The sequence below is a fragment of the Benincasa hispida genome, chromosome 4, assembly GCF_009727055.1.
Source record: "Benincasa hispida cultivar B227 chromosome 4, ASM972705v1, whole genome shotgun sequence".
Classification (NCBI taxonomy): Eukaryota; Viridiplantae; Streptophyta; class Magnoliopsida; order Cucurbitales; family Cucurbitaceae; genus Benincasa; species Benincasa hispida.
In genome coordinates this window covers 26,353,274-26,367,481 of record NC_052352.1, presented here as the reverse complement: position 1 = coordinate 26,367,481, position 14,208 = coordinate 26,353,274, and the positions used below count along the sequence as shown (strand labels likewise).

General features: G+C 31.4%; 1 protein-coding gene across 4 annotated transcripts; it reads right to left on the bottom strand.

Moving 5' to 3' along the window:
* Window positions 1-4,576: 4,576 nt before the first annotated feature.
* LOC120076849 (glycosyltransferase BC10) lies at window positions 4,577-11,105 on the bottom strand. Of its 4 annotated transcripts, none has more exons than XM_039030795.1 (12): window positions 10,921-11,105; window positions 9,277-9,786; window positions 8,799-8,897; window positions 8,072-8,172; window positions 7,900-7,971; window positions 7,684-7,774; window positions 7,082-7,162; window positions 6,163-6,222; window positions 5,961-6,083; window positions 5,833-5,871; window positions 5,324-5,415; window positions 4,577-5,165 (listed from the first exon to the last, which is right to left on the bottom strand). In XM_039030795.1, the coding sequence occupies exons 2-11, from the start codon at window positions 9,610-9,612 to the stop codon at window positions 5,344-5,346; spliced, it is 1,074 nt and encodes a 357-aa protein (XP_038886723.1). In that variant the 5' UTR covers window positions 9,613-9,786; window positions 10,921-11,105; the 3' UTR covers window positions 4,577-5,165; window positions 5,324-5,343. The 4 variants fall into 4 exon arrangements, with proteins under 4 accessions (XP_038886723.1, XP_038886722.1, XP_038886721.1 ...); XM_039030794.1 differs by lacking the exon at window positions 5,324-5,415 and having other exon boundaries at window positions 4,577-4,913; window positions 4,997-5,165; window positions 10,921-11,100; XM_039030793.1 differs by lacking the exon at window positions 5,324-5,415 and having other exon boundaries at window positions 4,577-4,866; window positions 4,997-5,165; window positions 10,921-11,100.
* Between the last annotated feature and the right edge of the window lie 3,103 nt (window positions 11,106-14,208).

Here is a 14,208-nt window from a genome sequence, read left to right as displayed (position 1 = left end):
ATATATATAAAAATCAAAGAATAATTACATTATTGTCCAAAATCTTTCCATCTTCTCCATATACCTTCTCAGACGCATGCGAATGGTTTAGATTTTTTCTTTCCGGTGAAATCATCTCCATATTCATTCTCCATAACCGATTCTCCAAGCTTTTTGGCGATTTCGTCTTCTGTTGAAGCGTTTCGACGATCTGGGACATCTTTCTGGTGAAAGTTCCAGCAGACGCGTAAAAAAATGGATGTACGATCGGTTTACTTCCGAGGAGGAGGCGACGGTGGAGGGAGTGGCCGCCTCGACGGTCTCCCTTGCGGCAGAGCAGTTGCCTCCGCTTAGCTTATCATCTCTGCTTCTCTTGTCCATGATCGTAGTGATAGTGTTACCAAAGCTTTTGATTCTCCATATTCAGAAAAAAGCAGAAAACCGTTGAAGGAAGAAAAGCTTGGCATTGATTAATGGAATGATGGAATGAAAAAGATGGTGGAAGAAAAAAAGAGTGGGAAGAAGAAAGGAAAACAAAAAAAGGAAAAAAAGAAATTTTGGGGGAAAAGGATAAAAATGGGAGATTAAAACAATTTTTCCTTTAAAATCTTTTTTAATAAAGAAATTAATGGGTGCATAGATACACCAAATCCTAGACTATGCATGGATGAGAGATACACAAAACGCTAGATTTTTTTTTTTAATTTTGTTTTATTTTATAAAAATAGTGAATGAGGTCTTAATGATAAATACACCACAATATTAGTGAAAACTTGCAATCTATTGGGCTATTTATGTAATAAATGATGTGTGATTTTTGCAATTTAGGCATGAAAAACAATAAATTAGTTTTGTGTCTTTTATTTTATTTAATACAATACCAATTGAACTAGCATAAACTTGTATTATGTATCTTGAGGTTTGAGATTCATCTCTTGCCCCACATATTGTAAATGAAAAAAAAAAAATCTAATTTAGGTTTAAGTACTAATTTTATACTTGCCTTATGCAATGGAATATTTTGGTACGGATTTCACAATGCCCAAAAGAGTTTGACCCACATTATAAAACACATAAGTTTTCAATAACCTTTTGTTTGAGTGAAGTAAAATTCTGTAATCAACCCTAGGTATACATAGTCCGGATTGGGCCGGGTTGGAAGATTTTTGTGGACCAATCAAAAATTCGGATTGACTAATAATGAACCCTAACCTAACCCAACCCAAAATTTCCGGGTTGGGCCAGGTTGAGTCACTAATTTTTTTTTTTTTTTTTTTTAATTTGACTGTTTTTTTAACTTTTAATATATATATATATATATATATATATATATTATTCGGGCGGGTTGACCCACCCATGAAATGAGGTAACCCGAGAGCCAATCCGAATTTAATATTTTTTAACATTTTTAACCCAACCCAACCCTTGCGGTTTGGATTGGGTAGTCCGGGTTGGTCAGATTATCGGATTTTTTGAACACCCCTAATCAACCTAATATATTCATCTATCACTCGATTCTTGTTAGTCATTTATTCTTCACATTTTTTGATTCATTAATATAATATCAGATCCTCTTTTTATTGTGTATTTAAATTATTGTTAATTTCTATATTTGAATGAATGACAACTCAAACCATGTAGAAAAATAGCAAGTAACCAAGTGCAACTAACATGAGTACATAATGGAATAATCCCATAATTTCACTTTGCCCAAAAGGTTATAAAACTTAAATTGAAAAAAATGGTGTCGTACAGCTTTCAAATGTTTTTGTTTTTTTTAAGGAAGAAAAAAACTACATTAAGGTCTAGAGAAGCAAGAGAAACCATATTCAGTAAGTCCCGATTAATTACATTCATCAACCAATAAAGGAAATTAAAAAGCTATAAATTTTCTGCATCTTTCGAATCGGAAGAATTAAAACAATAAAAAGAGTTTAGAAAACCCTTAGCAAAATGAGCAGTTAGCAACTCGATTATGCGCACAAGGACAAAATGAGGAGGAAACAATCATATACCTTGTCAAAATAACAATCTCATCAACAACATTCTTTAGCTTTATGAAGTCCTTAGAGTAGTTGTTAATCAGATCCACCACCTTCCTAGCTTCATATTCAATTTCTATAGGGTGGGGAAGGGGAAGAGTAAAAAAAGAGATTCTTGATCCCCTCATGATTGCTTGACCTTCCAATAGCTTGATAGGCCACTCGCAAAACACCCTCTTAAAGTCGTCACAAATTGGGCAATTAAGTGAGTCACAAACCACCCAGCCCAAACACGCCGTGACACTGAGTGGAGTTCCAAGAAACGTCAACATTCAGTTTACAACCATTAGGATTGGGAGGATGCCAAGGGACGACACTAACTGGGCATTTGTACAATTAGTCATTGTGTGAGGTAATCTGATTGACATAAAAATTTGGAACAACGTCTATTATAAGTATATTAAATTTTGCTATTTGTGGAAATCCCTCTATAAAAAATAATATAAAATTAGGAATACTCTCTTGCTCATTTAAAATTTGTCGCCTCAATGTATCATGCTAAAATTCCAACTAACAGTCAAATTAACCTAAGAACCATTTAAAATTATTTTCCAAATCTCAAGGATTAAAATGTAACTTTTAAAACCTCAGAGGTTAAGTAGACACTAAACTCAAACCTAAACTAAAAGTGTATTTTGCCCAAAAAAAAGTTTCAAATTTTTTTTCCTTTTTTTGAAATTTGATTAAAAATTCAAATATCTTCTAAGAAAGGAGAAATCACTATAAGAAAATACACATTAAATTTCAATTAAAAAAATAAAAGATAAAATCGTTATTAAACAAAGCCATAGTTTTTAAAAACTTGTTTTTGTTTTAAGAATTTGATAGTCAATCCACATGTTTAACTAAGAAAGATGTAAAACAAAATGTGAGAAAACAAACATAATTTTCAAAAACCATAAACAAAGAAACTAAGGGTCGTTTGGTTGGCAGGCTTTCTGGAATTAGCATAGATATCCAATTCCCATGTTTGTTTCACAATTTTCACCCATTTGCCTGGAATAAGCTATTCCCAGACTCATTTCCCACATATAAGTGTTTCCCATTCCCTTAAAAAACTATGGGTTTTCTCATTTCCCACATATAACTTCATTTTCAATAATAGTAATTTATTACTTTATTTTTTTTTTTAATGATCAAGTAATTTATGGAGATTAATTTTAATTTGATAATTCATTATGAACATATAATTATCGCTGGTTATTTATAAGAAGTTAATTATTTATTGTGATTATTTTTTATTACTCCGTTCATTATAAATATATCATATTTACAAAATACTTTTTAGTATTGTTTATTAACATATCATATTTTTATCTCATTTTCTTCACCTTTTATATAATATATTGTCCATTTAAATATATTTTCTTATATTATTTAATTAAAAATAAAATTACTAATGTTGAACTTAAATTTAATAATAAAAATGATTAAGTGTTTGATTATAATCAGTATGATGTTCATAAAATGAATTAACTGGTTAATTTTAATTATAAAATTATTAAAATATTATAGTTTATATTAAAATATTGAATATTTATAATTATAATTATAATCTTCAAATATTTATAATTGAAATTATTTTTGATTCATAATTAATTAATTTTTTTATTAAAATATTGAATATTTTATTCTTTAAATTATTAATCTATTACAATTATAATAAGATTTTCATGCTTAATTTCATAAAATAAACCCAAACAAAATTTATATTCAATAAATTATTAATTTATTACAATTATAATAAGATTTTCATGCTTAATTTCATAAATTAAACACAAACACAATTTTTATTCACAAAATTCTGATAGCATTTTCATGCACAACAAAACATAGTCATTCTTGATTTAATTTTATTCCAGACATCCTTAATTCCTGAACATTGAGAAAATCTTAATCCAAACGGCCCCAAAATGATAAAATCAAAACTGATCTTAATAATTCTAAAAACGTTTTCCAAAACTCAAAAAGAAAAAAGAACCCACAATCAATTCAATTACAAACCTATATCTAAAATAAAATACCAAAAACTAAAAACCAATTGATTAACAAATGAAACCTGAATTATAAACGAACTGAAGAATAATTTAATACCAAAAACAAATTATTGAAACCGCTACATCGATCAATGAATGCCTAAAAAAATTTAAATTATACAAACTAGTTTTGAATGTTAAAGTAGTTTCCATTATACTCTTAGATTTTGAATTTTTATATTTTTTTATATATACTTTTTAAAAAAAAGTGTGATACTAAAGCATCTTGTTACATCATATATTTAATCAATTTTATATTTAAATTTAATAAATTTATTAGTTGAGAAACCTTTTAAATCTATTCTTAAAAACTTAGGGACTAAAATAGTCAATTTGAAACATTAGGACAAATCACACATATTCTTGAAAACTCAGAAACCAAAAGGGTATGCCTCCTCCCCATACCCTTACCTCTAAAATTTGTTTTAGAAAAACTTTAGAGATTTCGTTCATTGAATATTGTCGCATTGGGTATTGTGCTAAAGTTGGAAATGATGCATGACATTATCTACAACATCATTCATGTAAATTAACTTTAACCGTAAATATGGAACATCCACATTTATGACATGGAAGTCGATATTACAAACTTTATCTGACTTGAGCTAAATTCGGATCTTATAAACATGTAACTTGACAATAATCGTAAATATTCTATTCTTCTTCTATCTCAAGAATATATAGACTCGATTACTTATCTTTTCTGAGAAAAAAGAATATATATTAAAGTTCAAATATCGCTGAGAAGACAAGCCAAAAACCAATGAAAAGCTGCAAACCGTGGCAGCCCCAGCTCATTGTCTTCAACTCTACACAAAAATGAATCAGCTAAAGCTCTTGGCAGAAGCTTTAACCACTGGATGAATAGTGAAAAGACAACTTCTAATTTCTATATCATATGTTATAACTGTATAAAATTATCAACCACATTGTTCTAACCTCTCGAATGATCTCTCGATCCGGGGGCGACAAGAATGGCCTAAACAGCTGTGTAGTTAGAGAAAAGGTGCAATAATCTCCCCAGAGTTTCTGGATAAAATTTCCTCGCAAACAGATGGCATGGTCTTTTCACTCCGTTCCACAAGCAGGGCCTCAATATCATCACCCTCTGCAGGATCAATGCAAAAATTCTTTCTGGTGAAATAAATTTTACAATGTAATTAAATGATATAATTCTAAACTATGTTTAATTTGTTGGAAAGAAATTTTCATATAATAGTCACAAAATGTGCTTGATTGTTGGTTACCAGAAATATTCCTGCTCACCATTGTTAAAAATGTGACAGTTATTTATTTTCTTGAGGGGGGGAAAATCTCATTTCTTTCCTTCTTTGTAGGTTTTTCACCATTGTCACACCCTAAAAGTGAAAATTAAGTCACATAAAGTCATTTTTCCTACCATTAAACATAAAAGCTAACATCTCATCATTTCTTTTTTTTGGCTTTTCTACATGTATAAATTGCCTTGTCCAAACAAGCAGAGATGCGGCTACAAATTTTGTATAAAAAGGCAAATTTTAATATGGTAACATTATATAAGTATAACATTCCAAATTTTAGATTTGGGGGAAACTTAAAAGGCGACTTCGAGATCTTAGTATGTTCTTATGCTTAATCAGACAGACCATGGAGCATGCTTCTAATCCTTTTGAGCTTGCCCAATATAGGACTTAAAAAACTTCAGACCAAAATGAAAAATGAATAGATATGGTGAACCAATGGCTGGAAAAATTAACTGCGTAATCCAAAAAGAAAAGAAAAGAATATAAACCTACCGGAGCCGTAGATGTAATGTGAACGCTCTCATCTAACGACTGTGAACACAATAAAATTATCAAAACCAATGCTTTTCCAGATATTAGAAACATGAGTATCGCAAAAGTAAAAATTATCTGTCACGTACGGTAATGTTCCTTAGAAGCTCATAGGTGACATCTTGGTTCCTATATGATTTTGGATGCCACTTTCCCTCAGACCAATCAACATGTGTTACTGACCAATTTGCAATTCCACCAGGGTCGATCATCTAATGTGAAAGAACAGATTAGACGGAGTGTACACAGATAATAGAGTCATAATTGTCTAGAATAGGATCATATACCGACATGGAAAAGGGTTGGAAAATAGTGCTCGTCAGCATAGCAATTGGGGCCGTCATTAGTTCGCTAAGAAAGTCGAGCAAGACAAAAACAAGTCAATTGATAGAATTTCTGATGAGTGATGAATTGAGAAAGAAAAACACAGAATACTTGTGTATAAAATCTAAAGCAATCAAATCAAACAAACTAGTAGACAGAGACGAGAAAGAACTCATTAAATGGTGTAGGCTGAATAATACAATAAATGTAATATACCCCTTCGAAACGAAACTACAGTAAGTTAATATATGACAATCAAGCGTCTACTTCAACACTCAAGTATCCATTTCTAAGCAAAAGTAAAATCCCATTCAGCCAACCTGGCTTCATAAAGCAAAAGATGGAAGTGGAACAGACAAAAACATCGGCATACGAGATAGATGAGTCCAACAAGAATTAACTTGACCACTCCAATTTCGAAAGTCCTTTAGCCAGAGATCTAAATAACATGATTAAGTGTATGTTTGGAAGTGATTTCAAAATTGTTAAAATCACTTTTGTCATGTTCAAAATCATCTAAAATATGTCTTCGATCACTCAAAACTAATCGAATATTTCATTTTATACTTTTAAATGCAATTTACATTTCATCAAAATTAATTTTGAATGATTAAAAACATGTTTCGAAGTGATTTTGAAAATGTTAAAAGCAGTTTAACCATTTCACAATCACTCTCAAGTCCCAAACATGCCTTAAACCAAATGCACATGTATTTGAGTTTCCAATATATTGATTTAATATAGAACTAAGATTCTAGATCCCAGCCTTAGTCGCCTGACAAAAGCAAGAACAAGTCATATGCAAGTATAAGCATAACACAGAAGCAATCTGATAATCGGTCTACAATCATCACACTAGATAAGGTCACTACGAGCAGCAGATTACCTTACAGTAACGCTTGAATTTTGTATAGTAAAGACTGTCGGCCATTACAATAATAGCATGTTGTCGCTTCATAGAAAACCACTGAAATTTACAAGGTTAAAAATATATGGTGTGAGTATTCCGACTAAACGCCATCTTGAGAAAATAAAGATTTCATCAAATTTGACAACTGTGATGAAAGTGCTCCCCATTTACTAATAAATTCAATACAAAAATTGAAGATGGATAAAGGATTGGACGAACAAAGGTTTGATTCCTTTCACTTTATCTGCCAGGTTTATATCCTCAACAAAATATGCACATTTTGCTTGGTATAGATTCATTAACATCCATCCCAATTAAGAGAGACAGAAGAATAGGAGAGTAATGGAGGGTGGCTGACAAGATACTTCCTTTACAAATCAAAACCCACCTGAGGTTTCGAAAAATGAACAACACCCCAACCCCACCACTACCACCCATTGAGCGATAAAATGTTATTATTTTCTAAATGCTCATATCTGATTTTTCACATGTATCCGAAGTTCTTCAATATTATAAGAGCAGTTGGGTTGGGATCATATAGTACCAGTAAGTAGTAAACAATATATGACTACATCTACCTGAGAACCTTTACGGAAATCTTTCTTTTCAATTTCAGGTAACATGCGCTCTGAATACCTGCCACTTCCATGGGGACCAGGGTCTACAAAACTGAAATAAGAGATGTCTAACATCAGATTGGCGGGAGATCATAGTCATTTAGATTGGTCAGAGAGTTCCGACTTAATTACTAATAAGCAAAGGTGTCCAACGTTAAAAAAATAAAGTTTCCTTACCAATCAATATAGCTGACGTTTGTAAACATCAAATAGTTATAAATATACTCAAAGTCATGAAGAGGTACACAACTGAAACAGAAGTACAAATAGTGATCAGATAAGAACCCATTCCACCAATGTTGCAAAATCTTCAATTACCAATAGACAAATGAAAAAGATGACCACCTACGTTTCAGATATTAAAACAAAGTACTGATTATCAGGGTCTAGAAGTGCATTTGCCAAAAGTCTCTTCTCTGCATCAACCATAGAAATTTCTCCCCAAGCTACCTGAATAATGTTTGCTAATGGTTTCACATCAGCAACTATTTCATATCGTAAAGCTATAAATATTTGAACTAAAAAGCATCAACATTACCACCAATAACCAAGTACAAGGATTCATACAAGATATTACAAATAATGATAGAAGAAACTTCCATAGATTCAATTCAGTGTTCTCACATCCATTGCCACTCTCAAGACACCCTTTTCCAGAAAAACTATCACATTCAAGTCCTTCGTCAGATCTTAGAAGCCCAGAAAAGAAGTTCATCTAAAAACAAAACCATTGGGTATCAAATAATAAAATCCTGTGCATACACAAATAATGACATTGGTGAACAAAAGTTACACGGAGCCAAAAAGAATTAAAGGTGTCTGACTATTGGTCATTTCTTAACATTTTGTCTGTCTTTTGAAGACAGTTTAACAACTCGAGAAGGCAAGAGAAACCAAAGTCATTTTGGAATAGGCAAGTGAAAAAAAAATCTGCATTTTAACTTACCAAGTACTATATTATGAGAAAAGTATGCCTTTTTCTATTTATTTTCAAAACGCATCCAATATCTAATAAGGCTGCTTCGCTAAAATAACTACATAGAGAAGCTGAGCAATAAATATTCTGCATGACCCACCTTTTCACTGCGAATGTCACGACCAACAAAATGGGGGCTCACACGTGGTACTTTCTCTCTAGATGCATGCACATATACAGAAAATCTATCATCGTGACCCTGAAAAACAAGAACTGGTTTAAGCACCCAAATCAATAAAGCCAACTGACCAAAGGTCCGGTAGAAGTTTTACATAGCATTCATGCCCTTCCAAACTTCTCCAATAAAAGATAAGTTTAGCATATATGTGTGTGTATATATAGCTAGTAATTCCCTAAATGTGAGATTCACAATTAGAGCCAAAATAGTCTCAAACCCTCCATGGATCAAACTTATATTTGACTAATGATTGCATGTGGGGGAGTGAAAGCGCTATCCTAGAACGTTTTTGTAAATTTTTCACTGGAAATTTCTCGAAGACAGATAACTGATGAAAATATTCTCTAATACAAATCCAACAAAAGAAATTAAAGCTTCAAGGTTGAACACAAAGTCTTACATCAAAAAATTTATGCCATAGCTTCTCAAAAGGTAATGAACCTGGAGTCAAAAACATAAAGGCAATTTTTGGATTCTTAGAATGAGCAAGGGGTCTCTTCAAAATTTCCTTCATTACAACCCGAGCTGCAGTTTCTTCATCAGTTAATTCCCGAGAAGCAACTGGCAGGTGCTGTTCAAATGCACCATTGATACAACCACTAGAAAAGATATAACAAAGCAGAGAGGTTCTAGGTGGATAAACATAAACGCCAACTAGAAATATGCTGACCAACGAAACCAATATAATTATGTATATAGATGGCTTTAAGTATGGCCTTTGACGTGATCCTGGCATACTGAGATTCTAGTGTGCAAACTGCCATGCACGGCCAATTTTTTATAAAGGCATAATGGCCGTATGCTCATGTATCTAGAAAAAACTCCATCACCAGTTGCCCTGATGCCTCGCCTTATACGTTGCAACAAACATCGAATTAGCACACCTCATTTACCAGGGAAAACGTGAAACCTGAAAACACGTGAAGCATCAAAATTCTTACAGATATTAGATAGAATCAGTTGAACTGTTTATATAAATTTACTATAATCCTCAACTTAAGGTGTGTTTGAAATGCATTTTAAGTGTTTAATTTAAAAAATTAGTCATTTTGGAAAAAAATTAGAGTATTCGGCAACTAATTCAAATAACTTTTGGAGTGTATTTTCAACAATTTTTGTCAAATATGTTTAAATAAAAATGAGTATTTTGAGAAAAAAAAAATTTCTCGAGTCAATCCAAACGGACCCTTAAGCTTTTGAATCAATTGGTGATTTAACATAGTATTAAAGTGTTGTGTTCAAATCTCTATAATGACATTTCCTTATAGGTTAAAACAAACATCAAATTAACACTTGTTATTTACCAACTTGAAAACAAGTGAAGCATCAAAATTCTAAGAGGTATACAAGATGGAATCTGTTTTTTAAATTTACTATAACCTATCAATTTATGCATTTAGGTCAATAATTGATTTAACATGGTGTCAAAGCCTTGTATTCAAACTCATTTCCTTTCCAATCAATATAGTGTTCCACTTGTTGGATCTTCTATGGAAAGAATTAAAGTATTGATATAATTAAATTTATCATAATCAATAAACTTAATTTTTTGGTGTTTAACAAAATCTAAAAATTAAGCGAAAATGACATGTTTGAGAGAAATTTTAAAATGGTTAAAACTACTTATGTCATTTTCAAAATCAAAGCAATTTTGATAATTGGAGATTTGCATTTAAAACTGTAAAGTTAAATATTAAATTAATTTTAAATGATCAAAGACTGTTCAAGGGCGATTTAAAAAATGACAAAAATGATTTTAACAATTTTAAAATCATAACCAAACATGCTAAACAATACCTCGAAAAATTATAGCCGTCTTTCTAGTATTAAATTAATGAACAAGAATATAAAAAAGGAAATGCATAATTCACGAAGCGGATAAAGAAAGAACTAGCAGTGAATCAAGGATCAATCAAAGTATGAACAAGAATCAAATAAACGAAATGCACAAATCGGGCTGATGACGGAGAAGGAAGCACCACCAGCAGGGATCAAACAACGAACTATGAAATAGAGGAAATGCAGAATTGAAATGGAGAAGAACCTGTGATCAAAGGGAGACGACAGTGGCTGGGAATGCAGAGAGAAAGAGAGAGTAAAGTAAGGAGGAGAGTGGCAGGGATCTGAGCGAAGAGTGAGAAGAATAGTTATTGTAATGCTCTCTGGCCATTGTTGATGTTGATGTGGAAGGCGAAGAGAAGTGGGTTTACAGATTCCAACCCAAAGCGAAGAGAACGCCTCGGTCCCCTAACTTCCAATGTTCTTTTGCCACGTCATTTTTGTCACACTGGTTCCACATGTCAATTATGCTCGGCTGTCCAACTAGTGGCACGTGCCACTCATGCTCGATTGGCCGGAAAATTTTCTAGTGTTACCATAGTTGGTTGGAAATTTTTTCTCACACTAACTTATGGTTTGTTTGATAGCCAATCTAAAAACATAAATTTAAAATAATTGAATAAAAGAAAATAAAGTTGTATTTTATATTTTTAAATATGTGTTTATAACAAATTCATAAAGTAATTTTTAATTTAACAAAATTTTCAAAACGTATTTTAAAATATATCTAGTTACTCACCAAATATATTAGGTTGAAATTTTTGTATAATTATTATTTTGTAATATCATATAATATATAATATATTACATATTTTAATTTAACAAAAGTAATTGTGTAACGACTCGACCTTTTGAGTACTCTAATAAGGGTCGTTACTCATAATTACACATTTACATTCAAAACATTTTAACTATTGAGGAAAATTAATTTCATTAAAATAATAAAGACAGATTTCCAAATCAATTTTATTAAAATAATAAAGATAGTTTTCCAAAGTAAATAACAAATAAGTAAAACTTTTATTCGGGGTCCCCTGAAAATAATATTTATAAATAAAACATTCAAAACATTAAAATTTGTTGTCTCACATTAAATTCTAATTTCAAAACATTCAAATGACAAAAACGGAGACTGAGCGGAAGCGATTTCTCTGTTCCATATGGCACGGTCACAGGTCTCTCTCGTCACCCGTCTGTCTGTTCCTATCCTTACCTGAAAAACAAAAACAAAGATAAAGGTTAAGTATAAAATACCCAGTAAGTAATCCCATTATCGGGATTAAGTTATGCATCTATGAGAATGATGACCCGTGGTTCAAACAACCACATCGGTCTTAGATGATGAAAAGAAACCAAAAGACGTACTGTCTTGCCTTGACTCGCATGTCTAGTGGCCTGATGGCACACCGTCAAACATGAACGTGAACCTGTCGATTCACGCATGTCTAGCGGCTCGTAGGCACACCGTCAAACATGAAAAAATAACATGAACGTGAACCTGTCGACTCACACATGTCTAGTGGCCCGTAGGCACACCATCAAACATGGAAAAAATAATGTGAACGTGAATCTGTCGATTCACGCATATCTAGCGGCCTGTAGGCACACCGTCAAACATGGAAAAATAACATGAACGTGAACCTGTCGATTCACGCATGTCTAGCGGCACGTAGGCACACCGTCAAGCATGAAACTAGACCCGTTGGTCCTTCTGAAATAAAACATGCGTCAAGGCGAGACAGTAAACTACCTTATTGATCTAATCATGCATCATAATACTCATAATTGTCCTGCAACAAGTATATCACAATGACAAAATCATGCTTCTAGAGTCCATTAATTAACTTTATAAATCTAATCTATGCTGTCTGGCATGAAGACACCGATAATAGTACCACTTACCTCAACTTGGTTACAAAAAATAATCTACATAAATAATCTCCTTAAAGCTTTTGAGTAAACTTGAACCAGCCTTAAAACATAAATTACCAAATTCAATTTAGCAACCAATGCCTAAAATAATGAGTCCAAAATTTAAATTAATCTTTTGGGCCTAAATCCAATTAACCAAAATTGGTCCAAATGCCCCCTATTTAACTTACCGAACAATGAAGCTTGATCAATAAATCACTTCCAAGATTTCAACTCCAAAATATCCTCTAAAATCAGGTTTTAATTCCAACGGACAATGGCTTTGGACCTTAAAAAATGGGAGAGTTAAGCTAACATTTAATCCAAAAAATTTCATAGTCTTAACACTCACCAATTATGTGTTCCAAAGCTCCAGAACTTATTGAATAGTATACTAACAACTTTCAAAAACTTGAATTGATGCTTCAAATCTTATAGATAAATCAAGTATGGCCTAAAATTCAGTGTGTACTAAAGAACCAGTCAAGAAATCTAAACAAAATCATCAACAACTCACCAAATAAAAATCCGGCGAGCGGTAGTAATCGACAAACGCACAACGGTGAACGGCTAAAAAAATATGAAAGTAACAGGGATTTTTCTCTCTAATTGACCTCTCTTTGGAATGAAGTGAATGGTTTTGAATGAAGTGGATGGTTGTATTTATAGAGGAAAAATACTCCTAATCCTAAACCATTCAGGATTCCATAACTTGAAGTAGTAGATAGATTAGATTTCCTTTTTGAATAAGACATTTTCTCTAATTAGGAGATCTATATTTTAATTAATTAGATAATCCATGATCTAATTAAATTGGGAATCCATATTCCAATTGAATTAGAAATTTCACCATCTAACTAAATTAGAAATTCTATAATCTAATTAATTTAACTTAAATCCAAATTTCTCCTATCAACTCGATTTAAATTAATTATCTTATTTAATTTGGATCCAAACTTCAAAATTAAAGAGGATAAAATTTAAAACCAAATTTCCCTTTTTCTTCTTAAATTTCAAATTTCTTTTAATTTCCAAAGTTACAATTCTTTTCCTTTTCTTTATTTTCAAATATTTATCCAAAATAATCCAAAAGTTCCAAATCTCTTATCAAATTAATACCAAACCAATTAACTTCAAAATTAGAGGGAACATATCATCCTCCTTCCAAATATTTAATCAATTTAAAAATCATACTTCTTCAAGTAAATTAATCCAAATTTCCTTATATTGAATTAAAATTCCAATTCTTGAAAAATATCTTTTAAATTAATTATCTTGCTTTCCAAATTAAATTTTTTTTCTTGCCCCAATATCCAAAATAATGCCCAAATATTTCAAGATAATTTAAAGAAAATTACATGAAAATTTAGGGCGTTACAAATTGAGCTTATGTCATGAAATAATATATTTATTATTGTTTTTATCATTTTTAATATAATTTTTTATTTAAATTTTTTAATTCAAAATTTGTATATACTTAAAACATAATTTTTTTTTTTTTTAGAATTTGCACTGTTTGGATCACATAATCTGAAAAACAGTTCTCAAAAACATAATCTAGATTGCCAACCAAGCACATATT